The sequence below is a fragment of the Panicum virgatum genome, chromosome 6K (genome assembly GCF_016808335.1).
Source record: "Panicum virgatum strain AP13 chromosome 6K, P.virgatum_v5, whole genome shotgun sequence".
In the NCBI taxonomy this organism is placed as follows: domain Eukaryota; kingdom Viridiplantae; phylum Streptophyta; class Magnoliopsida; order Poales; family Poaceae; genus Panicum; species Panicum virgatum.
Window position 1 is genome coordinate 42,486,186 of NC_053141.1, and position 26,894 is coordinate 42,513,079.

Here is a 26,894-nt window from a genome sequence, read left to right on the forward strand (position 1 = left end):
AGCATAAATTAAGTATAAATTACCTCTTAACTATCGCCATCCATTTCGGTTCTGGTCTACCGATTGGCAGGCATAGGAAACGTTCCCATTCGCACCATTAACACACTAGTGCAGGACCAGTAGAAGCGGTCTGACCATTCTGACCCGAGCTAACGTCCAACGTCCGCATAATCTTGCAAAAATAATCTTACAAAAATGGTAATTCCATCGAAATTTATAGTTTCATTCACGGGAAAAAATCATGGAGCGAAATTGTATACGAGATTGCAGCAAATTAATATGAAAAAGACACGGCAGCAAATTTTCCGTATTCAAAACAACAGTATTATTGTACATAATGCTCAAAAATCTTAGTACAGTACTGAGGGCACATGTGTCAAGCAACAGCAACCGTACAGCAGAAGATTCACCGCCTGAACGCATTGCCCTCAGCATCACGGCCACCTTGAGAGTAAAAAGCGCGGCGCCTGATGCTCTCTTCGATTGTGGCGCTGCCACCCTTGTCCGTCCCAAATATGCTCTTCTTTTCATCTTCCAAGAAGTTCTTTCCTTTGAACTGGTTTACGTTCACAGTTGCTGCCTCTTTAGCATCGTCATCTGCAGCTTTTTTCAACCTCTTCCATCTCTGCTCCTCGTGGACCTCAGCATCAGCCTCCATCTGCCGCAGACGAGCTAACCTCTCCTCTTCCGACATATGGTGAACACCACCTCGTCGACGGTTGAATGAAGGACCATTGTTTCTGCCCTGTTCACTTTCTTTCCTTATCTGCTCTCCTGAGCCTTGTTCAGCACGGGAACGGTGTTCAGAAGTGGAATTTCCAGTTTTGTGGCCATCCTCCACTCTTTTGGACCTAGAGTCTGGACTGTCATGCTTTGAGTATGCATGATGGCGGTCTGGTGACGATTGCCGTCTCTTCCTATCATCAGCGTCCAAGCGATCATATCGTGGACGGTCATCATGCCGTCTTCCCCTTGGTTCCTCATCGTCCTGCCGTCTTCCCCTTGGTTCCTCATTGTCCTGCCGTCTTCTCCTTGGTTCCTCATCCTCCTGCCATCTTCTCCTTGGTTCCAAATCTTCCTGCCGTCTTCTCGGTTCATCGTCACCTTGCTGCCTAATCCTAGGCTCATCGTCATCATGCCGTCTTCTCCTAGGCTCATCATCACCATGCCGTCTTCTCCTCAGTTCATCATCATCATGCCGTCTTCTCCTTGTCTCATCATCTTCTGACAAATCCTGTCTTCTCCGGGGTTCATCATTGTCTGAATCTGATGAATCATGTCTGCGGCGTTTCTTCTCATGCCTGGACCTTTTCTCTTCTTTCTTATGGTCAGGGGAAGAATGAACTCTCTTCCTTCTCTCATCCTTTCCATCACTTATTTCATCTGAATCTGAATTCTCATCTGAGTGATGCCTCTTACTCTTTGACTTATGGTGGCGATGCTTCTTGTGCTTTTTCTTATCTTTCTTCTCTTCTTTTTGCTTTTTCTCAGCTTCAACCTACACATGCGAGTAAGATTCATTAGCATCTCAGGGAGCGTGTTCAAAGGAAAAAGCTTGAGAATGGATATTGAGCTTTACAAAAGGACATTTCCTAAAACCAAATTCAGCCCAACCACAAAACACTGTTTGGATACTGCTAAGTAATCTTTTAAAATTAACTTATTTTTCAAAAAAATCATAAAATTCATATTTTTTTACCAAAAGCAATTATTTGCATCTTTTACAAATAGCATTTTTCTGCGGTTGCATTAAACAAATCGAATATCATTCAAGATGTTACTACAGTTGTTTTCTGAAAACTTGTTCATGATGTTGTCATCTCAAACCAACAATTTGAAACCATATCAATATTTTCACCACTTGCTGATAAGTTTGGATATAGTTAGGCTACTCAGAACCCAGATTAAGAAAGTAAAGGAGCACTTACAGATTTCTTTATCTCAGCCATCTTGATTGGATTGTTTTTAATCCTTGCAATTGCATCCTGCTCCCGCTGCCTTATTAGGAGTAGAGGATCAGAGTGGAGTTTTCTCCATGTATCATTTGCAGATTGAGGTTTATCCTCAAATAAAGCTCCTGGCGCAGCTGCCTGAATCAAGCAAATGAAAAAAAATGGCTCTTGAAATCAATTTTTCCCTTTATATGATTTTCATAAATAGGACATCAGTAGAAGTACAACTCCAAGGTAAATATGAAGTTTAAACAAGAAACTGAGCGAAAAACTTCAAACCATGTTCCACAACACAAAGAACTGCTGTTAGGATACAAGTTTAGTGTGCGCAGTTTTCTGTTCAGGACTACTAGGAGACCACTTCTGTGCTGTACCTCGAACACTTAATTCTGTAGATATGATTTTTAAAAGAAGTGATATGTGCAAGGAAACTACTACAAGGGACTGCGTATATGCAAAGATCAACATATTCTGTGATATGTTCTAAAGACTAAAGAATGATGATGTAAAATAAAATTGTTTTGAGTGGCTACAACCATGAATGCATCGTATCATGATATAAGGTAACAATATTCTACCATGACAACCTCCCAACATCAATAATCCATGCACCACTCTAATTGATCTTGGCATTTCTTACTTAATAGCCTTTTGTAACATCAAACCTGCCACTGCATCAGCAATAACAGAACCTTTTTTTTATCGATTCCCAGCTTTGAATTACACTCAACCTAACTGCTCGGCTGTTTGTCATGTGCCTAAAGGAACTACAAACAGAGAGGAGTGAGAATTACAGGCAGGCATAAGTACCTTGGAAGAATCAGCCACACTCGCTTGCGCAGAAGAAGAGGATGCAGCAGCAGCGCCCGGTGCAGATTGTTGCAGCGCCTGGAACCCTTCGGAGCTCTTGCCAACGGCCAACCCCGACTCGTACAGGAAGTCCAATCTCTCCTGCGCCCTGTAGCAACCATCACGACGCGATTATAACACCGGACGAAGCCAGAAACACCGGAAATGGCACCGCCCAGCCCCCCAGACATTCAATCCAAGCGAAACCCTAGCCGAACTATTACGCGCTCAGATCCAGTCAAGCGAAGCGGGGAAAAGAAAGAGAGAAGGACGAGACACTTACGGCCTGAGGCCGGCGCGCTCCTGCATGGCCCGGAACTCGGCCTTCTCCTTCTCGGCGGCGACCTGCTTCTTGAGCTCCTCCGTCTTGCGCTTCTCCGCCTCCTCCGCCTGCTCCGCCTTCCATACCCGCTCGATGTTGCGGAGGGACCCCGTGTGCCACCCCTTCTTGTTCAGGAACTTGAGCGCCATGGCTGAAGCCCGCCTCCCGCCCTCGTAAACCCTAACCCTAGCGTCGGCCTGGCCCGGTCTCCCTCTTCTTCTTCCTCGCGAGTCACGTCCGCTGCGACCTGCGAAACGGGGGGCAGACGACGCGAGAGAAAGAAGGTGAGATCGGGAGGTAGCCGCCGCCTCGGCCCCGAGTTGTCTTTTGCGTCGGGGGCTATTTGGTGGGCCCGGTCCACCACCTCAGCCACGGCGACTCACAATGTTAAGGGTACGTAGGTGCCACAAATTTTACTCAATTTATAAAAAATATAAATAATATTTATATCTTTAAATAAATTTATTAAAAAAATTAGATTAAAAATTTATCTAATAATATCAATTATGTATCATAAATACTAATATTTTTTTATATAAAATTATTTAAAGTTATTTCTCGAGAAGCAAAAGTGACAGTTATTTAACGACGAAAGGAGTAGCTAAGGAAAGCGAATCGAGGTGGCAAGGGATGGTTGCCGGTTCGGCCTGTTATCGTGATTGGGCCCAGCAAGTACCCATCTTTTTGCTTTGGGTAGATTTTGTAAATGGGCTTTTTATCGCTTCTGTTTAACGGCGAATATTTTAAAATTTAACGACGCTGTGTTTTCAGTGATAGTCGATGTTTCTGAAGATGCTTAGATGATAGTATTTATGTTCGTGCGTTCATAAGGATGAGTCTGCACTGAGTATCTAAGTTGCGCCATGTAATCTCAAGAAAAAATAGTAATCCAAATAGTGGTACGTCCACTGTGAGCAAGCACTTGAGCAGTGCCCGGCACAGATTTCAGAGAAGATGATGATACAACAAGAATACATGAAGATCGTTACAGAAAAATTGAAGGCTTAACAAAACAAAATCTTTTTGATGGGTGAATTCACAGGTGAAGCCAAGCCAAAGTAGGTGAACAAAATCACGACCTAACATAACACATATAGTACCGAATCCGCCTTTGTTTGAATACAGTCACAGACAGCACAACAGGCAGCATCCATCCAATGTCAGGAGGTATCGCATGATTTACAAAAAGAAGCTTCTTACAGAAAAAACTTTCTTATGCACAAACGAAGCAAAGAAGCCCAAGCATGGAACACCCTCCTGGCAAAGCATAAGGAATCTGGAATGTACACGCCTGCCGGTCAAAACAATCTGGGGGAAGCCTAAAAAGCAGCTAGAACAAATCCCAGAGGCCGAAGAATTTTACACGGCCTGAATGAAAAATGCCCACGCTGGTTTGAAATGCTCTGCAAGCACCCAGCCTGAATCCAGTTAAGAATGCTAGGGAGCTTTCTTTTGCTGTTTACCGCCGCTTTCTCCAGCTGGTCGATCTCTTATCACCTGACAGTATTCTAGGGAGGTTCAGAAGGGAATTCACCCGGGTCACGCCTTCGAGCGCGGACCATTCCTCTTCCTCGTTTGTTGATATGCAATCTGCCAGGCTGCGAGCAGACCCACACCTCTCTGGCTCCTTCAAGATGGGAGGCTCATCAACTGGTACAATCTCATCAGCCTCCCTTAATGTGTTGGAGTGTTGCAATGTGGCCGTGGTGATGTGCTCTTCACTGGATATATGTACATTTACATCTGGAGTGTCTTCATCAACCTCAGCACTGGCATCTGGTGTTGAAACCTCCCCAGTGGTTTCTACAGTCTCCTCCTTGTGTTCACCCTCCTGAACAGACTCAGGTGACTTCTCATGATCCAAGAATAAGCAGACAACAGCACAGTCATCACTCTTGGATGTCGGGAACTGCAATCTCCAAGATCTGACAGCACAGTCAACAAGAGCCCTGGCTGCTGTTGCCCGAGATGGTGCTGATGCTACTATGTCAACAGCCTCCTTGTTTGAGAGGACGTCCCAAACCTACAAGCATTGAACTTTCCAAATATAAGAAAGTTGATGCAGCTGATAGTTGTAAAACCTTTCTATACAAAGGTGCTAAAAAGATTACTACTCCAACAGGGATTGGAAAATTAAGATACAATGCATTGGCAAGCGAATTTCTTGATAACAACACCTAAGTAAGAATGATAGATGATCAGAGACATACCCCATCAGTGGCCAATATTACAAATTCATCTTTTTCAGTAAGACGCCGATATGATACTTCAGGAACAGATATTAAGCCATAATCTTTAAGGCAGAAGTCTCCAAAAGCTCTTGCCATTGCCAATCCAGGAGAGTCATTATTTGGCAACCATACTCTAGCAACATCTGGCTCATCCTGAAGAGCAAAAACTCTTCCTTTACATTGCTGGATCCTTGCAGCTTCCCCTAAAGAACACAGAATGAAAATTAAATATTTACATCATAGTCCGATCAAAGACACCTTAAGGACAAAAAGGAAAAGAAAGATATTACATCCAGATTAAGATGGCCTTAAGTTTGGAAGCCATGGGCATGATATCCAGCATAATTATCAAAGTGAGAAATGAACATACTAGGAAGGTTAGGCTTCAAATCAACAGTGAGTTGCACAGCAGTTAGATTGTTGGAGGCATCTCTTGTTCCCATTATTGCTCTTGAGTCCCCAAGATTTCCAATTACAAGGTCCAATCCCTAAAAAAAAGAGGCATATCTGAATTCAGAAATTAAGTTGTATTTCTACCACTTCTGTCAAAAGCTTCAATATCTGCAAGCACCAAGGCAAGTTTAGAAGTATTCATCACCTGTTTCACCAATGTTACTGCCGTCGATCCACTGCAGAAACAATCAACTGTAGGATGCAGCTTGAGTTCTTTGTCCATCAATTTGAAAGCTTTAAAGTAAGATTGCTTAAGTGGAAGAAACATCTCAGGAAGCTTGTCACTCTCATCACCATTAATGGATTCACTCCATTCATCATCAACAACAGAACCTGTTTCTTCAGAGTTGATACTTCCAGAGATGCTTCCATTTTGATGAGGACTGGAGGCCCCATTAGCACTGGTTTGCCATTGTGTGCGCAGCTTGACAGGAAGTGAATCTCTAACTTTCTTGGCAACAAAATGACCGTAAGGCCCATGGCCATCAAACACACCACAAAAGATGCTATCACTTGAATTAAAACTCTGCAGTAACAGAAAAAAAAATTCACACAGTAGTCAAGTAATAGCATTTACTGCGCTATATGCTGATATTTTTCTTTGTATGTATCCAAAAGTTCCATTGGGTAGTAACGTCTGTAATTTTCTAAAGCAGCAGTTGTATATTCTACTGTTCAGTGAAAAGTCTCAGTAGATAGGCTCGTTGACCAGGTTTCAACAAACTCTGAAGCCATTTAGCAGCTAGCAAGGATAAGGAAAAACAATTATCATTTGGACGCCCAATCATCCATGCATAGAGCTAGCAAACTTAGAGAACCATAGCATGCAATAATATAGACTGCGTAGGCCCGTTTCACAACAGTTTGGACCGACCACATTTAAATTACAGGAGTATTCCTACACTGACATTAAGAAAAAGTCCTATCAGCAGTCATCAAATAGCTCCTGCAACAGTGTGGTTACTCACACTGAAATGTACAGAGATGAACAGAAAATATGTGAACTTCGGTATATAATGGAAATTTAAAAGTATAATAAAGTATGAGGAAATATTATCAAAGAGTAAAACAAAAACCTCAAGATGGAACCACAAGGCCATATTTAATTCCAAGTTCTAACAAAATTTAAAATGTTTGTAAAGGAAATACCTCACCCTAGTTAATCAAGTACCTTTCTAGCCTTGAATATTAGCAATCAATAGCACTGCTCTGAGAACCTATAGGCATAAAGTCTTTGTTGTCCTCTGTAGAACATGATCCGCAATGCAACTTATGAAAGTGGCTGCCTTAACTTCTTTGACTTCCTAAACCAATGCGTACAGATATTCTTAAATACCTAGAAGACAGCAACCTACGTCTACGCTTAGCTAGGTCTACAAATAGTGAGAGAATCATCCTTAAGTACACTTCATCCTCTCCCTCTGTTAAACTCCACTTATGAGATACGGATCACAAGCAACCTTTTGTGTAATGGAACTGATTTTCAGTACCAGTTGCTTGTTCACGAAACTAAAGAGCAATTCATGAATTAATTATAATGGGCCATAAATGGAATAAGACAGCTATCACTAGGCCCAACCAATCACCTCATAGCACAAGCACAACCGGTTCAAGAAAGCAGCAACATTATACCATTCTTTGGAACAAAAGGATATCAAAACAAAGAAAAGTAGAAAAGGTTGCCAGAGTACCACAGGAAAGAATCTTGCCTGAAGTCCGGAACTACAATCAAAGATTATAACCAAAAGCAAAGACGAGAAACGAACAATGCTCCTATACCTCAACCAACTCATGCGCCATCTATCAGCTTCTTTTGTTTTTGAAAAATCATCCGACAAAATTATGCTGGTACTTTCCGATTCCACACTGAAAACTTATCACTTTCATATTAATAAAGCTCGAATAATCTACAGCACAACACCGCTCATTTTGAATCAAGCCTTCACGTGGACTAAAAAGGGCTGCCAACCAAAACCAAACCATTAAAAAGCACACATTCCAACTCTAACTACAAATCCGAATCTATCTAAATCATTGCAAGGAACACCTCAGAGAAGAGTGTATTCTCCATCCAAAGGCTAAACACCTCTTAGCATCAAAAATCACAAATTGCTTATATAGAAACGCTTCTTCTATCAAATCAATACAAAATCCGAAACCAAAATATACCCCTAACCGGAACCCAACCAAACCAAGCCATTACCCAATACCACCAATAGCTAAGGAACACTTCGATTTTGCACGAGTAAACGCAATCATTTCGACGCTCTAAACCATGCGAAAGAAGGACACAAAGGCGGCCGTTTGGGGACCAAGATCGCACACGGACCGAACATCGCCACTGATCAGGGCTCAGAACCCACAGCCCCCCGGAGCGAATCACCAGACAAGAAGCGGCGGTTACGAGCTCACCTCCCACACGACCATGGCGTCCTGGTTCGTGCCCTTCCGCCCCTGCTGCGTGTGGAGGCACGCCACGGCGCTCGCTCCGTTGCCGTACATCCTCCCGGAGACCCGCGCGAGCTCGTCCTCCGTCATCTCTGCCCCGCCTCCAGGCAGCCTCTTGCCGCCGCTGGAGAAGGGGCCGCCGCCCGCAAAGCCCTCCCGGATCCCGCGGCGCCTCTTCCGCCACGCCGGCCCGTCGCCGGCGGCGGGGGCCTCGGAGGAGAGGCAGGAGCCCATGGCGGCCAATGGGAGGGAGGCAACAGGGTGGAGCACAGGGTGCGGGTGGTAACTGCTGGCTGTGGGGCGTTGCTGCAAACTGTGGTGTGGCTGTAGGGTTGTATGGTCTTGTGGAGTTGAGCCTTCTGTATCATCTGGATTGTATGGTCTTCTTGCTTGGAGGTTTGTGCTAAAAAATGTTATTTTAACTTTTAACTAGGGTTTGGTTGGGTGTTGGTTTAATTGATTATCATCATGATGCTCTCTCCTATGGGTGATGGAATCCTATGATGGGGAAATGAGGAAAATTTTACTCCAAGATAAGGTCACTTTGAAGATACAAATGCTTTGCCACGTGGGATAATGTTGCCTGACTCATAAAAGATATGTTTTTAATTTGATACTTTCTAATTTATGCAAGTTTTTTTAGTTATGCTTATCTTGGAAACTGTAAACACTTAGTATTGTTTTCTAGTTACTTCAATCTAGTCTTAGTTGTAGATAGTATAATTTGGCTGTAATTTATAAGTTTGAATAGCATCGTGATTTTTAACAGTGCAAAACTGCAAAAGGGACAGGAAACCAAAGTATTACCACTGACATAATATGGGAAAAAGGGAGGGCACAAGAATCACGTGCCCTCTGTCGTCTTAAAACGCACCGATGGGTACAGCCGTACAACAATGCATCTTTTTCTTTTTTGCATTTGCAAGTGTCAAAGAATCTTAAAACCTGAGATGGCTATCTCGTTTAACAATCAGATCCATTTGACAGCACTAATCCAACCTGCCACATGATGATACATTGGATCCTGACGGCTGTATTAACGATGCAGTTCTCGATTGTCCTTACATGCATGAGAAATTATATGAACGATACAATTATAATAATCAAGATTCATTTAAAAATGTAGTATAATAACTCATATAGTACTGCCATTTCTTGATAATTTTTCAACATTTTATGAACTACTAAAAGTCCATAAAAAGTTTTTTTTTGTATTTGACACCTACCAAAAGTAGTACCAATCCAATCTACTCATCTTTTCAACCCACTTTTGACACAAGGGAAACTTTTTGGTGCATCTCCTCTATGGATTCTAGATTGAGATTTTTCAACTATACACATATAGTATACTCTTTGGCATAGCCTTTTTGTCTGCAACAGGGACAAAGTGATTGCCTTATGGGTCTCTCTTTGTCCTTATCACCACCACAAGTGCATGCAATAGATTACTCATAGTGCTCCTCTAAATAATTGTTTATCATCTTGCTGAGCATCACACTGTTCTTCACTAATCTGCATTACATGGACACCGGTGACATAGATGGCAACACTTATCTTGAAAGCAACGCACTTGTATATGTCACCTAAAAAGCACGGCTTCGTATATCCATGAATCATGAATGTTACTCTTTTTTCTTTACTGAAACTGAAGCCAAGTCAAAGCACTGGTGAGATGTGTAATTTAAAAGTCAGAAAATCGAGCTGTTGAACGGATCTATGGGCGCGTCCAGATCAAGTTCAGCTCAGTTTTTTCAGACCTGGACTGTCAAACTTAGGAATAAGTGGAATAAGTGGCGGTGGTTGAGTTGACTTGGCCACTCAAAGTGCATGAGGACAAGTGGCATTGACAATAGCACTCTGGTTTTCAGTTAAACCACACAAACCAAGTAGGTTTGTTGTGGTTGGCCAAGAAGATCTCCCGAGATTCCTAATAATAAACACTTGTGATCCTGGAGAACTTGGTCTGAAAAATGGCATTTCCCTTCTTGGGAAGTCTATCATCAACTTTATCTTGGTTGGATGCATGGAATGGTTTCTGGGGATGCATACATGTTGCTGACAAGTGACACCATGTCTGAGGATTAAGACCCACAAATTAATACTAGTTCGAAAATCAAATTAGTTTGAGACTGGTTTTTCTTGATGGATGCGCTCGTTGCAAATGTTGGATAGTAATTTTATATATACACGTACTGGCGATCGATGGGGATATGCACGTGGAGCAACCGCGTTCATGGAACGTTCCGTCACATCTCGGATCAACCTGGGCGATCTTGCCGGCCGTTGCAGGCGCCGCCGCCAACGCGCAGCTTCTTCCATCGCATCGCATGTGGCGGCAACGTGCGTGCGGGAGAGAGATCGAGAAGGGGAGGGAGGGTCGCCTCGCCTCGCCTGAAACCGCGGCTCCACGGTGGCAGGCGGCGGCGGCGGGCAATAATGGCGGCGAGGCTCGTGCCCTGCTGTCCCGGATTGTCCGTGCCCGCGGCGGCTTCTCACCGGCTGGGGTGGATCCGCGTTGCCGTCTCCCATCTCCCGCCTGCCGCCGCGCTGTGCACATGAATGCTGACAGCCAACTGTGCAGGGGTCCCCGCGTCCAGGGAGGAGGGGGTGAGGGTTGCGGTGGATCATGGATGGCCCGCCCGGCCGGGGACGTACGCTCACCTCCTCCGGCCGGGCTCCGGCAGTAACGCCGGCCGTGTGCTATACACTGTTCGTGTGCGTGCAAGACAGGGCAGGGTCGTCGCTGCAATTCTGCCTGAGATTGAGCTAGCTTGTTTCAGTGAATTTTTCTTAAATAAAAAAACGCTAAGGGTACCTGAAACCAAATCATCCATGGGGCCATTCATGTCGAATCTTGAGTTCTGCTGCGCACAACAGTAGAACACTCCAGCAGTCCAGTACAACAGCTGCTTCGATGGGACTCATTCGAGTACCACACTGCTTGTGATTTCTTCTAATCCTGCCAGAGGTTACTGAATCAAAGCACGTGTGTGTGCTCAAAACCAGGCACACAGGTCAACAACCCAATTAACTTCTTGGCACATCGATCAGACGTGGGCACATCCGGGGCCAAGAACACACAACCTAGCTGCCTCTGGCCTGATCAGCAGGGAATTTTCTTGCTGCATTTCCAAGGCAATCTCACCGCCGAAGATTCTGTCGCAGATCGATCGCGCCGCTCCTCGTCGTCGTTGTCGTCGCCATCCGGGACCGGGAGGAGGAGCTCATCCCAAGCCACCAAACGCACCGAACCGGCCGGTGAGCCCCTAGCAGTTAATGAGGCGGCGGACTCTCGCCGCCCACAGCCCACCCGCACCTCACCGGCGCCGATCGAGGAGGCCGCGTGCTCGCCCACACGCCGGGCGGATGGGGACGCGAGTAACTCAACCACCCCCACACGCCGGGCAACCTTGAAGCGTAAATTATTGTTACCAATGGCGACGCCGGCTCTTGCGTGTGCAGAGGGCAATTTCTGTTCTTGGGCGCGGTTGATGCTCGCAGCATTCATCTTGAGATCTTTCTGGCCTTTTTTTCAACGGATTCTGGAGGGAGACGTACCCAATGGGAGTAAATGTTACTCTGCCACATGGCTTGTACTGACATGTGGGTCCTTACTGAAACATACTTGGTTGGCCACATAGTAGAACGCCACACTACTAGCAATCAGAAGGATGGTCGGATCTCCATCAGGCCCTGGGCCATCGATGTGTACTGTTGCAATCATGAGAGTTTGCAGCAGTGGCGTCAACACTGATGATTGTCGGGCTTGCAATTGCATGAAGGGAAACACTATGATTCAGTGCCAAAAATACGTCCATTATTGTGTACCAGGTTATATTCACCCCTCTAATTTATTTTTTGAAGAGTTCAGATAATATGCATAAAATTTGCTCTGTCATGCAATGCATGGTGATTTGAATCTTGAGTATGTTCGAGTTTTCGACCCATGAATCAGGAAAAGACATCTAATCTCTTGTCATGAACTAAAAAAAATCATACGATGCTATTATGTTTTTGCATACTATACTCTGCACTACATACTCGTCTGTTGACTGTTGTATAACCATGTCCTTTGGCTAAGATCAACAGAACACTGTACACATGTGTGCAGCAATGCAAGAAGCCACTTTGAAAAATCTAGAATAATTAACATTTTGCAAATCCGTGTGCTATCTGTGGATCCGTCTGTCTGTACCCGCATCATGGAGCTGCCTGAAATGAGAGATGGGTTGCCATCACGGCAGAAATGGTGAGCAAATCAAGGCGGACCAGGTGCAAACCAATCTCTTCGTGCAAACTATGAAAACTTCAATCTGAGTTATTGGATCAACATTCAAGAGGTATGAGAGATTGAGTAATTTTACAATCTGGACCCGTCCTTGGATTGGATAATCACATTTTTGCAAATCCCCCCTCCCACCTCTCTACGCCCCTCTCCTTAGATGTTGATCTGATGGTTTAGATTGGAGTTTTCATAGTTTGCACGGAGATGTTGGTTTGCACCTGATATGTTCCCAAGATATACTACTTTAGGTTAAGTCACACTACAGGTGTCCTGCACGCATGAGTGAATTCCATGGCTCCGTTTTCTGCATCACACCCTGTCGCCACGCCTCTGCATGCTTTCTCTTCTGCTTCATCTTTCAAACAACTTTTTGGAGTCTTCTGGTGTCATTGTGGATGAAAAGAAAGTGAGAGCTGCTGAATCGGGCGTGTTCATATTTTGTGGAAAGTGATGACAAGTGGTGAGTAGCTTTTGAGGATCTTTTTGTTTGACTTGGTCGTGCACGGATACTATGTTGTGGCGAGGATTCCGTTGAGGTGTTGGGTGTATCATGTATGGTGTGTCTTTTTTTTCAGCTTCTTTTTGTGAATTTTGAGATTGCAGTGTGGCAGGAAGCACACTTGTCTCCATATAAACTGTGGTAGGAAACATAACGGATTGTATTGAAATCTAGTATGTGGCCTATCTCAGCAGATAACCAATTTACAATTCATATATCTTCATTGATATTCAGAATTCGATGTAATATTACCCAACTAGCATTATACTTTCTTAAAAATTACTTGGGCTTTTCATGTTGTAAAAAAGAGAGAGTAGCTTTTAATGAGGAATTCCAAAGAAAATCCTATACTCATAGAGAATTTCTATATATGTCCATGTGCACCTGTTAAAAGGTGGTAACACATACATGGAGTACTGACCACTTCGTCTAAGTTAGAGCTTTCTCCTATTTGTCAGCAAAAGGCATGGAAGAATAACCTAGTGGCTTGGCTTGCATGCATCAATGACAAATCCTCATACCTGAATGTACGGTACAGCTCCATTGAAATTTCCAAGTCTAAAAGTTCCTCTCATCGTCAAAGACTCTGAACTCAAATGCATGCTTAACACATCTGCTTGCATTTCAACCGCCAGCCAAAGAAACACTACTAGCTATAAATAGAGAAAAGGGTGAGACACAAGCCATCGAAAAAAGAGGAAAGGGATATATATCTTCCACAGTAAAATTCACAGCTATTATATATATGTATCGACCTTGCATCTTCCATCAACCTGACAAAGAGGGGCGTAGATTTATTACTGATCGCAACCTTTTCAACTCATATGGCACCATTCTATTCAACCCTAAAAATGCTGTCATTTTCACATTCGCGTAGGCAATAAGCTTAATTATTTTATCATTAATATTCATCATTCTTTAATATGTTTTCATATATTCAATACTAATAATTAGTCTCCATGACAAGGAAAATCACAATTTATATCCAGATGGAGAGTTGTGGCTTCGCTCAACAAATCAACAACTTACCACTTGCCTATCTCAACTAACGATGGATTTTATTGTAATATTAAGAAAATTCATTATTTTTTAAAAAAAGTTACAAGTGTTTTTCATATTACAGACTAACAAGATCCTTTATAGAACCCTATAACTTTAATGAAAATTCAAAAGAGAATGACAGATAATATCTAAGTCCATTTGCATTTGTTAATGGTAATATACATGCCACACTGATGACTTTGTAGATAATAAGTTTATGTTTCCCCTACTTTTACAATGAAAGACTTGGAAGAATAACCTACTGACTTGACTTGCTCGAAGGATGATTCATCCTAACTGAATGTATGGTACAACTCCAATGACATTTCCAAGTTCAAAAGCTCCTTTCATTGTCAAAAGCTATACTACTCAAGTGCAAGCTTTCATCACCATCCTCGCATATTTCAATCACCTGCCAAATAAGCTCAAGAAAACCCGCGGAGGGAGCGTATGAGTAGTGTCCAATAGACCTGGATTTGACTCTTGATAGGGATGAATTAAAGATGGACCTGAATTAAATAAAAAATTAATATGAAAAAATAGTTAAGGGCCTCCTGCTGACTTCAGTCAAAAAGGCAAAAGGAAAACTAAAACTCACAAGTAAAAAGAGGAAAGGTGAAGCAGCCATCAAACAATGACGAAGAAAATTTGCAAATAGAGTTACCGTGCATCTTAAATTAACGTGACAACATGTTGGTGACTTATACAATTCATACTCACCACTCTCTCATACTGTAAAAGAGTGTTGTGTTTAGGATGCATGCAATTAGCAATTTTAAAATATTTCAATATATTTGGTAAACTTTTGAAAATGGTACAACTAGATTTGTTTGAAAAGCTATTTATAACATTTCGATTTTATTATATTATTTCACAGCATCTTCATATACTAAAGAGTGCATAGTCAACATGTTCATATTCCAAATGATTTATCCATTGATTGAACTTTTTTTTGAAATAATGTACTCCAATTTACCATGGAAACATATTTATAAAATTACAATTTGCTATGTGTTGGATATGTTATTTCTAGAAATTATTTTAAGTCGTTTTAGCTTTTCCAGACATAGTGTGTGTACCCAGAAAAAAATAAAACGACCTATACTAGAGCAATGGTTGAACATATGTGTAAATGATGTGTAACAAGTGACTTGTTAACGGCAAAAATAACCCTCTTTGCCTCTAAGGTGCGCAGTGCTAGCTTGATTCTCATATGCCACTAGTGTCGGGTCTTCTCAGGTTGTGGTTGTGGCAACTTTTTTTTTTTGATAGGATGGTTGTGGCAACTTAAAAAGAAGCCCACACAAGAATACGCTCCTAGTGCGGTTCCACTCTGGTCTCTATCTAGGAACCAACGAAGCCATGGAACCGCAAGAATTCTCCACGAAATGAATGCAAGGAACCGTGTGCCCAGGCACCGAATTGCACGGAAGGGAAAAGGCAACCGAAAGGAGACGCAAAGCGGCCGCTACCCCTGCCGGCAGAGAGAGCGGCCGCCGAGCCGCTGCGCTACAGCCGCGGGAGGAGACGGGGCAGCAGAAGGCCAGGCCAGGCGGCAAAAATCAGAGAGCGCGGCCGCCGAGCCGCTGGCCGCTGGCCGCTGGCCGCTGCGCTACAGCCGCGGGAGGAGACGGGGCAGCAGAAGGCCAGGCCAGGCGGCAAAAATCCCTGCGCTTTTCGTCGTGGAGCCAGCCGAGCAGCCGCGGGACAAAATGGGAAGCGAAGCGAAGCAGAGCAACAGCGCGGCGGCACAGTACCCACCACCTCACTGCTCCTCCCCGTTCCCCAACCCTTCCTTCCTCGCCAAGCGCCCGCCCGCCCGCCTTTCCCCTCCTCGGCGCCGGCCGGCGGCGGCTCCGGCCCGATCCCCGGCGCGTACTCACGGTGAGCATCCCCCCACCCGCCTCGATCCCGCGCCGCGGAGTGACCGATCGATCGTCCGGGTTTTGGTGGGGGCTTGAGGGCTTTTGGTAGGCTTTGGGGTATGGGGGGGGGGGGGGGGGCACTGGGCGCCGCGCTGGGGGCGTTGCTCGTCCCGGAATTGCGTGGCTGCAGCCTGCAGGCTTGCGATTGGCGTAGGTTGGGTGGATTGATGGATGGTTCCGTCGTGTGAGGGCTCGGTTATTCTTAGGTTTTTCCTGTTTGTGGAACTGAACTGTAGAGGAAATTCGGCGACTTTTGTTCGAGCCTGAGAATTCGCGTAGAGTGGTTAGAGAGTTGTGCAGCGCTGTGGTGTTTCAGTTGCTTGCTTCCTGAAGTGCTAGGAGATCATCACAGATCAGACTGCCTGTTGTTAGACTTAAAATTGGTGCTCACTGGGGGGGAATCATTTGTGCACAATTAGTTCAGTGACTAAATAAATTCGAAATTGGTGCTTACAAACAAAATGCTGCCGTGATCCTAAACAAAATCGTTATGCTGCACTGAAATGTAGTCAGTTTTACTTGTTACTTTCAATCGTTTTGGTTCTGAAAATGCATTGTGTGTTGCTGACCACTGACCACATTTTGACATTCCATGATATGTGCTGCTAGGATATCGCTAAGTGATTAAGTGCTCAAATGCCTTTGTTCATTTTTCCTCCCTCAGGGATCCTCTATCTGATGAAGTGGTGTTGTGCTCGAAACTCTGTTGATTATCCTCTACTTTGATTATCTCTTATCCGATTGGAGAATTAGACCACCTTTTCGGCCAATGGGGATTGTCAAGATAGCGAGTGGTGAGCCTGCAGAGAAGAGTGGTTACAGCTGTGGAGATGAGGACCTTACACGAGATGACAGAGTGCTGCTTCAGAGCTTTCCTATTCACGACTCTCATGACTCTGAACTTGCAGAGGTGGACTGTGAGTTTGCAATGTCCAGAGGTCAGGTGTGCAATGTGCCATATGGGCTTTATGATCTGCCTGACTTGACAGAGGTTCTTTCTTTGGAGACGTGGAATTCATGCCTCACGGAAGATGATAGATTGTATCTAGCAGCCTACCTCCCGGACATGGAACAACATGACTTCGTTACAACAATGAAACAACTGTTTAGTGGTGATGCTATCTTCTTTGGAAGTCCACTTAGAAGCTTTTTCCTTAGGTTGAACGGTGGGCTTTATTCTCCACAAGTTTCTCAGGCAAGAGAGTTACTATTGATGTTTCAAAGACGAAGACATTATCAATTTCTGATGCTGTACCATGATCGTATGGTTGGTAAGTTTGCATCCATGGCCAAAATGTTGAGAAGTTCTGATATGAGTGCTAGTCTTAGAGAGAAGGTTCCCATCTCGCACAACCGGGCATACGAGAAGCAGTTCCCATGTGTAGGCCTAAGCAGTTCCACTCAACCAATTATTATCAAGGGTGAGTCTGCCACTGTGTCACCAATGAAGCGAGCTAAACTTATGGGTGGCTCACTAACCATCCATCGTTCAAGCAGACATAATGAAACAGGCAATGTACCCAAATCAGCAGAAATGAACACACTGGAAAGTCAAACCTTCCATCCTCTCAATGACCCCAGGCAAATTTGTGGTAAACTACCAAAAGGTGTGCTGAAAGTAAGGACTGGTGGCAGTTCTCATATTGATGGCGGTAAAGGTATACATCACAGACCTAGACTGGTTCTAGTTGATCAGTTAGGAATGCAGAGCTCCAGCTTTTTTGTTCCACCTCATGCTTTTGAGCATGATGTACATGTTTATTCTGAGAATTCATCTTCTGACATCAACACAGACAGTGGTACTTCTGCTGGTTCACGATGGAATCCCTTGCAATGGAAGGGCACAATGGACACTTGTACTCTGATCGGCAAAAGCCCACTTGGAGTCCAAATGACGGTTCCAGAGGAGCACAATGCAGTTTATCCTTCCATGATGCTGAGAGGTTTCTATCAACCAGCAGCTAACCATAGTTTAGTGTATTCCAGAGAAGCATATGACACCAGAGAATGTGACCACATGAAAGACCTTTTGAAGAACTTTGGTGATCAGAAACAGATAGTCCATCAAAGTTCTCCTGATCCATGTGCAGGAATTAGTGATGGTCATGAAATGAATGGATACAAGACATTGCACAGTATAAGAAATGTTGAAAGTATTTCAGAGATGTTGAACCTTGGCACAGGGAAATTGTCAGAGCAGTTGGAAACGGTGCACAAGTACCATGATGGCGTGAAGCTGGAGGCACCTCCTGCCAAGCCTGTTACTGAAGTTGAAGAAGCTCGACAATTCACTTACACCTACGCAAGGAGGAAGCCGCCCAAGAGGTCAACTATGGTGGAAGATACAGTGTCACCGGGTGTGCTAGACAGCATGCCCAACATGAAAGTGAAGGCAATCAAACTCTGAAGCTTGGCAATTGCAAGCAATGGGAGCTGAATATAATTAGGGATAGAAATTAGCATCCATCTGACATAGTAAATAAACATGAATTATTTTTCCTTTCTCCTATGACAATGATAACCAAAGCCTAGAGTATTCGTCCTTTTGAGATCGGTATAAGTAGTTTACACTTCAATAGTTGAACTATTCAAGTATGCAAACCAGTCATATCTGGCTGCTATGTTCAGGGAGATCTGTACTACTAGTACCAGAACTAGAGGCGTTACAAATTTCAGTATAGAAATTCTGCCATGCCTGACCCTGGCTGACCCTGATTTCTGTTGGTTTCAGCTGTAATTTCAAACTTCAATTGAATTTGATCTGTCACCCATCAGTTAAAAATTTGAATAGGCTCTCTGATTCCCATCCAAAAAATTTCGTTAAAATCTATGAATTCCACTAGCACTTCGGTATTATCAACCAAAAGGTGTCTTACCTTTAAAAGGGTCCAACAAGAATGGGGAACTACCGTGATCTCAGCCGTCCGATGCCGAGTGCACGGTTAAGCACTTAACCTTGGGAGAAGCATCAAATCAAAATATATTCGAACGAACACTCGTCCTCTGCCCAAATGGCGCCGCCGCCTCGCCGCCTCCCGCTCCTCCTCGGCCGCCTCCTCGTCGCCGGCGAGATCCGCCGGAGCCCGGATCACCTCCGCCGCATCATACCCCTCCTTCCCTCGCACCCCCACCTTGCCGCCGCCCTCTCCAGCCTCTACTTCCCACTCTTCCCCTCCTCCGCCACTTTCCTCCACAACCTGCTCATCCGTGCCTCCGCCGCGTCCCCCTCCCCGCGCCTGTCCTTCGCCGCGTTCTCCTCCCTCCTCCGGTGCGACTTCCTCCCCGATCACTTCACCTTCCCTCCGCTGGTCAAATCCGCCTCCAGGCTCCCCTCCTTCCCGCGCACGGGCGCGCAGGCCCACGCCCAGGCTGCCCGGCGCGGGTTCTTGACCGACATCTTCGTTCTTAACTCGCTCCTCGCGATGTACGCCGCGTTCCGCGATACAGCGTCGATGTGGGGCGTGTTTGACTCGTCCGCGAAGGTCGCCGACGTGGTCTCTTGGAACACGGTGATTGGTGGCTACGTGAAGTGCGGGGATATTGGGAACGCCAGACGGGTGTTCGACGAAATGCCACATAGGAATGGGGTGTCCTGGAGCGCGATGGTGGGAGCGTATGCGGGTGCTGGGGAGCTGGATGTTGCCAGGGAGATGTTTGATCGGATGCCTGCGATCGGGAGGAATGTTGTCACATGGAATTCAATGGTGACAGGGTTTGCAAGGCATGGTCTGCTGCCATTGGCGAGGAAGATGTTTGATGAGATGCCGTTCAGGAATCTGGTCTCATGGAATGCAATGATCCGGGGATACGTGGTGAATGGCGAGATGGATGGCGCAAGGGAGTTGTTTGATGCGATGCCGGAGAAGGATGTGGTTTCTTGGACATGCATGATTTCCGGGTACGCACAGGCTGGATGCTATGCAGAAACCCTTGAGCTATTCAGGTCAATGCAGAGCAGGAGCAGTACCCAACCTAATGAGGTGACCATGGTGAGTGTGCTTTCGGCGTGCGCACATTTAACAGCTCTAGAGGAAGGGAGGTGGGCTCACACTTTCGTCGACAAACACAAGATGGTTCTGGACAATGAGTACAATCTTGGTGCTGCTCTCATAGACATGTACGCCAAGTGTGGGAGAACAGACATGGCTGTTAAAGTTTTTCACTCCCTGGATCAGAAGAATGTCTCTGCCTGGAATGCACTTATCACAGGGCTGGCAGTAAATGGTGATGCTCCGCAATGCATTGATGTGTTTGAGCAGATGAAGGGTTCAGGAGAAAACCCGAACGACATAACTTTTGTCAGTCTGCTGACAGCTTGTGCTCATGCTGGGCTGGTCAACGAGGGTCGGCAGTGCTTCCAGAGCATGGTATCTGCTTTTGGAATGCAGCCAGAGCTCAAACACTATGGCTGCATGGTTGACTTGTTGGGCCGTGCAGGGCTTCTTGATGAGGCGGAGGAGCTGATCCGGAGCATGCCAATGGCACCGGATGTCAAGGTTTTGGGTGCGCTACTAGGTGCAAGTCGAATGCATAAGAGATTTGATGTGGCTGAAAGAGTACAGAGTTGGATCCTCAGTCTCAATACAAAGCAGCCTGGTTTCCACGTTCTGATTTCTGACATTTATGCTGCAGCTGGCAAATGGACTGATTCTCTAGAGGCAAGGGGTTTTCTGCAGAGGCATAATATTAGGAAGTTGCCCGCATCATCCAGCTCAAGGCAATAGGTTCGAAAAGGCAATAAGTTGCCCGCATCTTAGATTTGATTGCATTCTTTACCAGCAAAATGTAGAGATAGAAATATAGAACTAAGGCCCTGTTTAGTTCTGGCACAAATTTTTTTTGCGTTGGAATCTTACTAATTTGAAGTACTAAATGAAATCTATTTACAAAAACTTTTTGCACAGATGGGTTGTAAATCGCGAGACGAATCTAATGATGCTAATTAATCCATGATTAATCAATAATTAGTGGATGGTTACTGTAGCATCACTGTTGCAAATCATGGATTAAGTAGGCTCATTAAATTCGTCTCGCGATTTACAGCCCATCTATGCAAAAAGTTTGTAAATAGACTTCATTTAGTACTTCATGCATGTGTCGAAACATTCGATGTGATGGTTTTTTTGCGTTTACGGGGTTTATGGGGTGGTAACTAAACATGGCCTAACTTTTAGTTCTGATTTCTGACACTTACGTGATCTTCAGCACTTGCGTGATCTTCTCCAAGTGATCTCTTCTCTTAAGATATGCATGACAGTTAACATAACTTCCTTGGACATGTAACCTCACCAAATTTTAGCTGATGGACATCATGTTTTGATTTATTCTTTCTTATCCGGAGGTGCGTTCTTGGTGTAAATACATAACTTCCTCAGGATGCTGCTCTAGAGGAGCAAATACTCACCAGAGTTGTGTGTTTCTTAAGATGATGTGTTGAAAAATATCGACAAATATTCGAAGGGTGCTTACTTATTTTATAAAATGGACCATACGTATTTGCATAGTCTTATACACTGAACATACATAGAATTTGACATATGTCCATGACTTTTCCTTGGTTGAATATAGAGGGAGATCGACAAATACTCTAAGGGTTGCCTTCAGTATTTTGGCCATCAAGCAAATTTTGATAAGTAAAATTAGATACACATTATCAGAAAATAGTTCTGCTAAAACTGCCGAAAATTGCTGCGTCATGCGTGTATGCATACTTGTAACATAACTAAGTTTTGCTGCGTCATGCCCAGCGAAGTTTGCCCCGCGAAGCGAAAATGCCACTTCAGAAAAAAAGAGTTTCATCCAGCTTGACATTGTGCAGCACCCAGTGTTTTTTAAAAAAAAAAGAAGTTTGCTGTGTGCTACCATGCTTATTTTCCTTTTTTTCTAAAAAACTATTTTCCACATTAGCATGAATGTGCTTGAACGATTTGCGTGTTAACTGCCGAGGTGTGTTGGCCAAGCAGATTTCTTCACGATGAGACGCTACTGATCAAGTACAAACACACTTTGGCAGTATTAAATGTAGACAAAAAAATGTGTTATTGAAATGTGAAAATATTCCATTTCAAAAATTTTACCAGAAAACTAAACAATGCCATATTCACAAGCCCAAAACAAGCATCGCACAATGACACAAATCACTAGACCAAACCACTGTCAGGGAAATAAGCTGCCGGCCTGCAAAGTCACAGATACATTCCGCAAAACAAGCTAATGCAATCAATGATGGCTGATGGGAAATAAGCTGGAGGGAAAAAAAACTCAGAAATCAAAACGACAAACATGGAGAAATTGGAAGACAGCAGGATAATAATACTATTATACCACCGACGATTCACATAAGCAGTTCGATAATCCACGGCACCACAGCATTTAGCCACATGCATTGCAGGCGACCAAAAGTAACACCACACAAAATAAACCAACTAGAGGTTCAGAGACTGGCAACCCGAATAGCTAAGCTAACTCAACTTCAAACGTAAAAAACCACCGCGCAGCGCTTAGTCGACCTCCTCCATCTTGCTCTCGCCAGCGTCGTCCTCCAGCGGGGGCATGTCTGTGTCAGCCTCCGGAGTCTCGTCCTCGTCGATGCTCAGGCCCAGCTTGAGCATGCGGTGGATGCGGCTGCCGAAGGTGTTGGGGTCGTCGAGGCTGAAGCCAGAGGTGAGGAGCGCAGTCTCGAACAGCAGCATGACAAGGTCCTTGACAGACTTGTCATTCTTGTCAGCCTCAGCACGCTTCCGGAGCTCCTCCATGATGGCATTCTCAGGGTTGATCTCCATGGTCTTCTTGGAGGACATGTATCCGGACATGCTGGAGTCCCTCAGAGCCTGGGCCTTCATGATCCTCTCCATGTTGGCGGTCCAGCCATACTCACCAGTGACAAGACAGCAGGGGGAGTCCACCACACGGTCAGAGACAACAACCTTCTCAACCTTGTCACCCAGCACCTCCTTGATCACCTTGCAGAGGCCCTCGAACTTTTCCTTGAGCTCCTCCTTCCTCTTCTTCTCATCCTCGCTCTCATCGAGCTTCAGGCCCTCCTTGGTGGCAGAGACAAGCTTCTTGCCTTCGAACTCCTTCAGCTGACCAATGGCATACTCATCAATGGCATCCACCATGTACAGGACTTCATAGCCCTTCTTCTTCAGCTTCTCAAGGAAGGGGGAGTTCTCCACAGCCTTCTTGCTCTCACCAGTGATGTAGTAGATGTCACTCTGGCCCTCCTTCATCCTGGTCACATAGTCCTTGAGGCTAGTCAGCTCATCACCACTCTTGGTGGAGTGGTACCTCAGGAGCTCAGCAATCTTGTTCCTGTTCTGGGAGTCCTCGTGGATGCCAAGCTTGAGGTTCTTGGAGAAGGCCTCATAGAACTTGTTGTAATCCTCCTTGTTCTCAGCGATCTCAAAGAAGAGCTCAATGCACTTCTTGACCAGGTTCTTGCGGATGACCTTGAGGATCTTGTTCTGCTGGAGGGTCTCACGGGAGATGTTGAGGGGAAGGTCCTCAGAGTCAACAATGCCCTTGACAAAGCTCAGCCACTCTGGGATCAGCTCCTCACAGTTGTCCATGATGAAGACACGGCGGACATAGAGCTTGATGTTGTTCAGCTTCTTCCTATTGTCAAAGAGGTCAAACGGAGCCCTCTTGGGTACAAAGAGGACAGCCTTGAACTCAAGCTGACCCTCAACAGAGAAGTGCTTCACAGCAAGATGCTCCTCCCAGTCATTGGTCAAGCTCTTGTAGAAAGCAGCATACTCTTCCTTGGTAATCTCCTCAGGCTTCCTCATCCAAATAGGCTTCTGCTTGTTGACCAACTGCCACTCATGAGAAACCTCCTTGATCTTCTTCTTTTTCTTCTCCTTCTCTTCCTTCTCCTCATCAACATCCTCAACCTTGCCCTCCTCATCCTTCTTATCTTCCTCATCCTCATCATCAGAAATCTCCTTCTCAGTAGTCTTCTCTGTCCAGAGAGAGATTGGGTAGCTGATGAACTCAGAATGCTTCTTGATCAGATCCTTGAGGCGACGCTCCTCAAGGTACTCCAACTGCAGAAAATAAGAGCAAATCATGATCAAGATGATGGAACTACTAAACTATTAACAAACTTTTAAATGTTCAGTACAACAGCACAATATGCACAAATTTATGTTTATCTCAGTACTTAGTACCAGGACTGCATGCACAATTTTACTTCAGTCATTCCAGAATAAGCATGGCAACAGTTTAGTTGAGTCAAAAAGAAAGGCATCATTTAATAGCAATATCTCAAAAGCCTGTAAAACTGAAACCTAGAGTGAATCAAGCCCAGCAAAATAATCCTAGAGTGAATCAAGCCCAGCAAAATAATCAAATTCCTAATTATTCCCTAACCATCCACATTTCCAATCAGTTAGATCCTAGAGTGAATCAAGCCCGGGAAAATAATCAAAAATTGAAACCTGTTTTATTAACATTATAGAGCCAAGCAGTTTCAACAGAGATAATAGCCAAATTGCATCAGAAATATCTAAATAGTCAGCACATAACTGTCCACGGCATGATCAGAGTAATAATACAATGAACCACAATAATACATAAGTTTTTTACCTGATCATCCTTGAGGTAGAGGGTCATCTTAGTACCCCTGCCAAGGGGCTCCCCAGAGGCATCACGCTTGACAGTGAAGGAGCCACCAGCCTGAGACTCCCACACGTACTGCTCATCATCGTTGTGCTTGGTGGTCACAACTACTCTCTCAGCAACAAGGTATGCAGAGTAGAAACCAACACCAAACTGACCAATCATAGAAACATCAGCACCAGCAGCCAAAGCCTCCATGAACTCCTTTGTGCCTGACCGTGCAATGGTACCAAGGTTGTTCACGAGATCTGACTTGGTCATACCAATACCACTGTCAATGATTGTCAGAGTGTTTGTGGCCTTGTCAGGAACAATGTGGATGAACAGCTCTGGCTGGGCATCCAGCTTGCTCTTGTCCGTCAAGCTCTCAAACCTGATCTTGTCCAAGGCCTGTCAAAACCCACACAAAATTTGGTCAAGGGTTGGGTCCACACATCACAGTAGAAAATGAAGAGCTGAAAAGTAATTAAATAAAACTTGTACAGCTTTATCTAATATCAGGAGTTATTATTCTATGAAAGTAGGGTAACCAAAGTATTCAGGTTATCCCTGCACTAAACACAATAACTGAATTGACAACCAATTTAACCATACTGTTAAAGCATGTACTACAAAGCCTTCTGCCTTCCCAGCACGAACAAACCCTTCTAACCCAGCAAAGACTACATAAAGTTTATGAAACCCAATCACACATCCATTTGTATATATGCATGTATGTACACTAAATTAGCAATGCAATAAACGCGATTAACTGCATCAACACACTATCAATTTAACCATATTGTTAACACATGAACTACAAAGCCTTCTACCTTCCCAGCACGAACGTCCTTCTAATCCAGCAAAGACTGGTTTATCAAGCCCAATCACACATCCATTTGTATGTACTGTGCACTCTAAACTAGCAATGTAATAAACACGATTACACACTATCAATTTAACCATGCAGCCGTTGAAGCATGTAACGTTCCCTGCATAAACCAGCCATTCTAATCTACTAGCATGGACCATATAATGATATAAAGTTATCAAGACCAATCATGCTTTCACAGTTCACAGTGCTATCAGATTTCAGATAATAAACCAGTTCCCGCATACGCAACCGAGATCCAATAAATTTGGGACCATATTTACAACTTGAGAAGCTCAGATTGAACGCCGCGGATTTGAGCTGAATAGTCAACAGCTAACTAGCGCAAAACCCTACAACCCATCACCAGATTCAAAGCACGATGCGGAAACCACCCACCGATCTATCAAACGACGACGCGAGGGATTATCGCACAGATCTAGAACCGCAAACAGAAGAGCACGGGCGGGTCGGGGGTAAAAGCTTACATCGGAGGAGTTGGAGATGAGCTCCCTGAGGAAGATCTCCTTGTTGGAGTAGAAGGTGTTGATGATGAGGGAGAGCAGCTGGTTGATCTCCGCCTGGAAGGCGAACGTCTCCGTCTCCGAGGCCATGGCGAGGCCCTTCCCGAACGCTAGGAGAGAGAGGCGGCGGCGGCACGAGGGAGGAGGCGAGGAGGGTTTGTGGGGAGCGCGAGGAAGCGTGGGATGAGACGGGGGAGGGTCGTGGGGTGGGGGGATTTTAATTGGGAGAGGGGAGAGGGGAGAGGGGAGAGGAGGGGTTCTGGAACGTTCTACCAGAGACGGGAAGCGGGGCTGGGCGCGCGGGGCAGGTTGACTGACTTGCCGTTGGGCCCGAAAGTCTTCCGGGCCCGGCAGTGCCGAGGACGGAGTCCCCGGGCCCACGAGTTAGTGGTCGTTGTGCCTTTGTTTTTTTCCGGACTTGGATGGTTCTGGATCGAGGGGGTTTGGAGCATGATTACCTAACGATTAACGGGCACTTGGCAGGTCCATCGACGAGCGAGCATAATAACTGCCGTAAGTCGTAACGCACTAGAGGTTTTGGTTTGGGAAAATAATAAGAAGAAAAAAGGGGAGTCCAGTACAGGGCTTGCACGAACTGATACTGTTTTTTTTTCTTAAAAGCATTTTGAAAGCGGCGTGTTCTCAATTTGAAGGGGAAGCTCTAATCGTATGACTTCTCGTGATCGTACTAATTTCCAAAATCTGTGGAATTTTACTCCTACCATTTCGCGGCGGTGGAACGAGCAGACCCGGTCTCCAGCTCCCTAGGCAACTTGCAGGAAGCTTCTCGAGGGAGGTCAAGCGGGACGTACGTGTGGCTCACCAGCCAATTATCCTGCATAATACTCCGTAGTCTTTCAGGGGTCCCAAAAACAACACTTGGACTTGTTTAG

The 26,894-nt window shown here is 44.9% G+C and overlaps 5 protein-coding genes across 5 annotated transcripts; 2 read left to right on the forward strand and 3 right to left on the reverse strand.

Annotated features, from left to right (window-relative positions):
* Nucleotides 1-242: 242 nt before the first annotated feature.
* On the reverse strand, nt 243-3,432 carry LOC120713717 (pre-mRNA-splicing factor CWC25 homolog). Its single transcript, XM_039999666.1, has 4 exons — nt 3,085-3,432; nt 2,763-2,910; nt 1,929-2,090; nt 243-1,498 (listed from the first exon to the last, which is right to left on the reverse strand). The coding sequence occupies exons 1-4, from the start codon at nt 3,270-3,272 to the stop codon at nt 407-409; spliced, it is 1,590 nt and encodes a 529-aa protein (XP_039855600.1). The 5' UTR covers nt 3,273-3,432; the 3' UTR covers nt 243-406.
* A 695-nt stretch (nt 3,433-4,127) lies between these two features.
* On the reverse strand, nt 4,128-8,625 carry LOC120713718 (probable protein phosphatase 2C 66). The gene is made up of 5 exons (XM_039999667.1): nt 8,220-8,625; nt 5,953-6,333; nt 5,725-5,842; nt 5,334-5,557; nt 4,128-5,146 (listed from the first exon to the last, which is right to left on the reverse strand). Exons 1-5 carry the CDS (start codon nt 8,487-8,489, stop codon nt 4,583-4,585), a joined length of 1,557 nt encoding a protein of 518 aa, XP_039855601.1. The 5' UTR covers nt 8,490-8,625; the 3' UTR covers nt 4,128-4,582.
* Nucleotides 8,626-15,700: 7,075 nt separating this feature from the next.
* On the forward strand, nt 15,701-18,789 carry LOC120713721. The gene is made up of 2 exons (XM_039999670.1): nt 15,701-15,964; nt 16,670-18,789. Exon 2 carries the CDS (start codon nt 16,775-16,777, stop codon nt 18,410-18,412), a length of 1,638 nt encoding a protein of 545 aa, XP_039855604.1. The 5' UTR covers nt 15,701-15,964; nt 16,670-16,774; the 3' UTR covers nt 18,413-18,789.
* An 87-nt stretch (nt 18,790-18,876) lies between these two features.
* Nucleotides 18,877-20,845, forward strand: LOC120713720 (pentatricopeptide repeat-containing protein At2g44880-like). Its single transcript, XM_039999669.1, has one exon. The coding sequence runs from the start codon at nt 19,017-19,019 to the stop codon at nt 20,727-20,729; it is 1,713 nt and encodes a 570-aa protein (XP_039855603.1). The 5' UTR covers nt 18,877-19,016; the 3' UTR covers nt 20,730-20,845.
* A 1,447-nt stretch (nt 20,846-22,292) lies between these two features.
* LOC120713719 (heat shock protein 81-1-like) lies at nt 22,293-26,216 on the reverse strand. The gene is made up of 3 exons (XM_039999668.1): nt 25,966-26,216; nt 24,595-25,017; nt 22,293-24,053 (listed from the first exon to the last, which is right to left on the reverse strand). The coding sequence occupies exons 1-3, from the start codon at nt 26,089-26,091 to the stop codon at nt 22,506-22,508; spliced, it is 2,097 nt and encodes a 698-aa protein (XP_039855602.1). The 5' UTR covers nt 26,092-26,216; the 3' UTR covers nt 22,293-22,505.
* Between the last annotated feature and the right edge of the window lie 678 nt (nt 26,217-26,894).

Coding starts and splice junctions, on each gene's coding strand:
- LOC120713718 (XM_039999667.1), bottom strand. CDS start 8,489: ATGGGCTCCTGCCTCTCCTCCGAGGCCCCCGCCGCCGGCGACGGGCCG. Junction 5,843..5,952: donor CAGTAACATTGGTGAAACAG/GTGATGAATACT, acceptor TCTTTTTTTTAG/GGATTGGACCTTGTAATTGG. Junction 5,558..5,724: donor TTTGAAGCCTAACCTTCCTA/GTATGTTCATTT, acceptor TGTGTTCTTTAG/GGGAAGCTGCAAGGATCCAG.
- LOC120713719 (XM_039999668.1), bottom strand. CDS start 26,091: ATGGCCTCGGAGACGGAGACGTTCGCCTTCCAGGCGGAGATCAACCAG. Junction 25,018..25,965: donor TCATCTCCAACTCCTCCGAT/GTAAGCTTTTAC, acceptor GGGTTTTGACAG/GCCTTGGACAAGATCAGGTT. Junction 24,054..24,594: donor TCTACCTCAAGGATGATCAG/GTAAAAAACTTA, acceptor TATTTTCTGCAG/TTGGAGTACCTTGAGGAGCG.
- LOC120713721 (XM_039999670.1), top strand. CDS start 16,775: ATGGGGATTGTCAAGATAGCGAGTGGTGAGCCTGCAGAGAAGAGTGGT.
- LOC120713717 (XM_039999666.1), bottom strand. CDS start 3,272: ATGGCGCTCAAGTTCCTGAACAAGAAGGGGTGGCACACGGGGTCCCTC. Junction 2,911..3,084: donor GAGCGCGCCGGCCTCAGGCC/GTAAGTGTCTCG, acceptor TGGTTGCTACAG/GGCGCAGGAGAGATTGGACT. Junction 2,091..2,762: donor GTGTGGCTGATTCTTCCAAG/GTACTTATGCCT, acceptor TGCTTGATTCAG/GCAGCTGCGCCAGGAGCTTT.
- LOC120713720 (XM_039999669.1), top strand. CDS start 19,017: ATGGCGCCGCCGCCTCGCCGCCTCCCGCTCCTCCTCGGCCGCCTCCTC.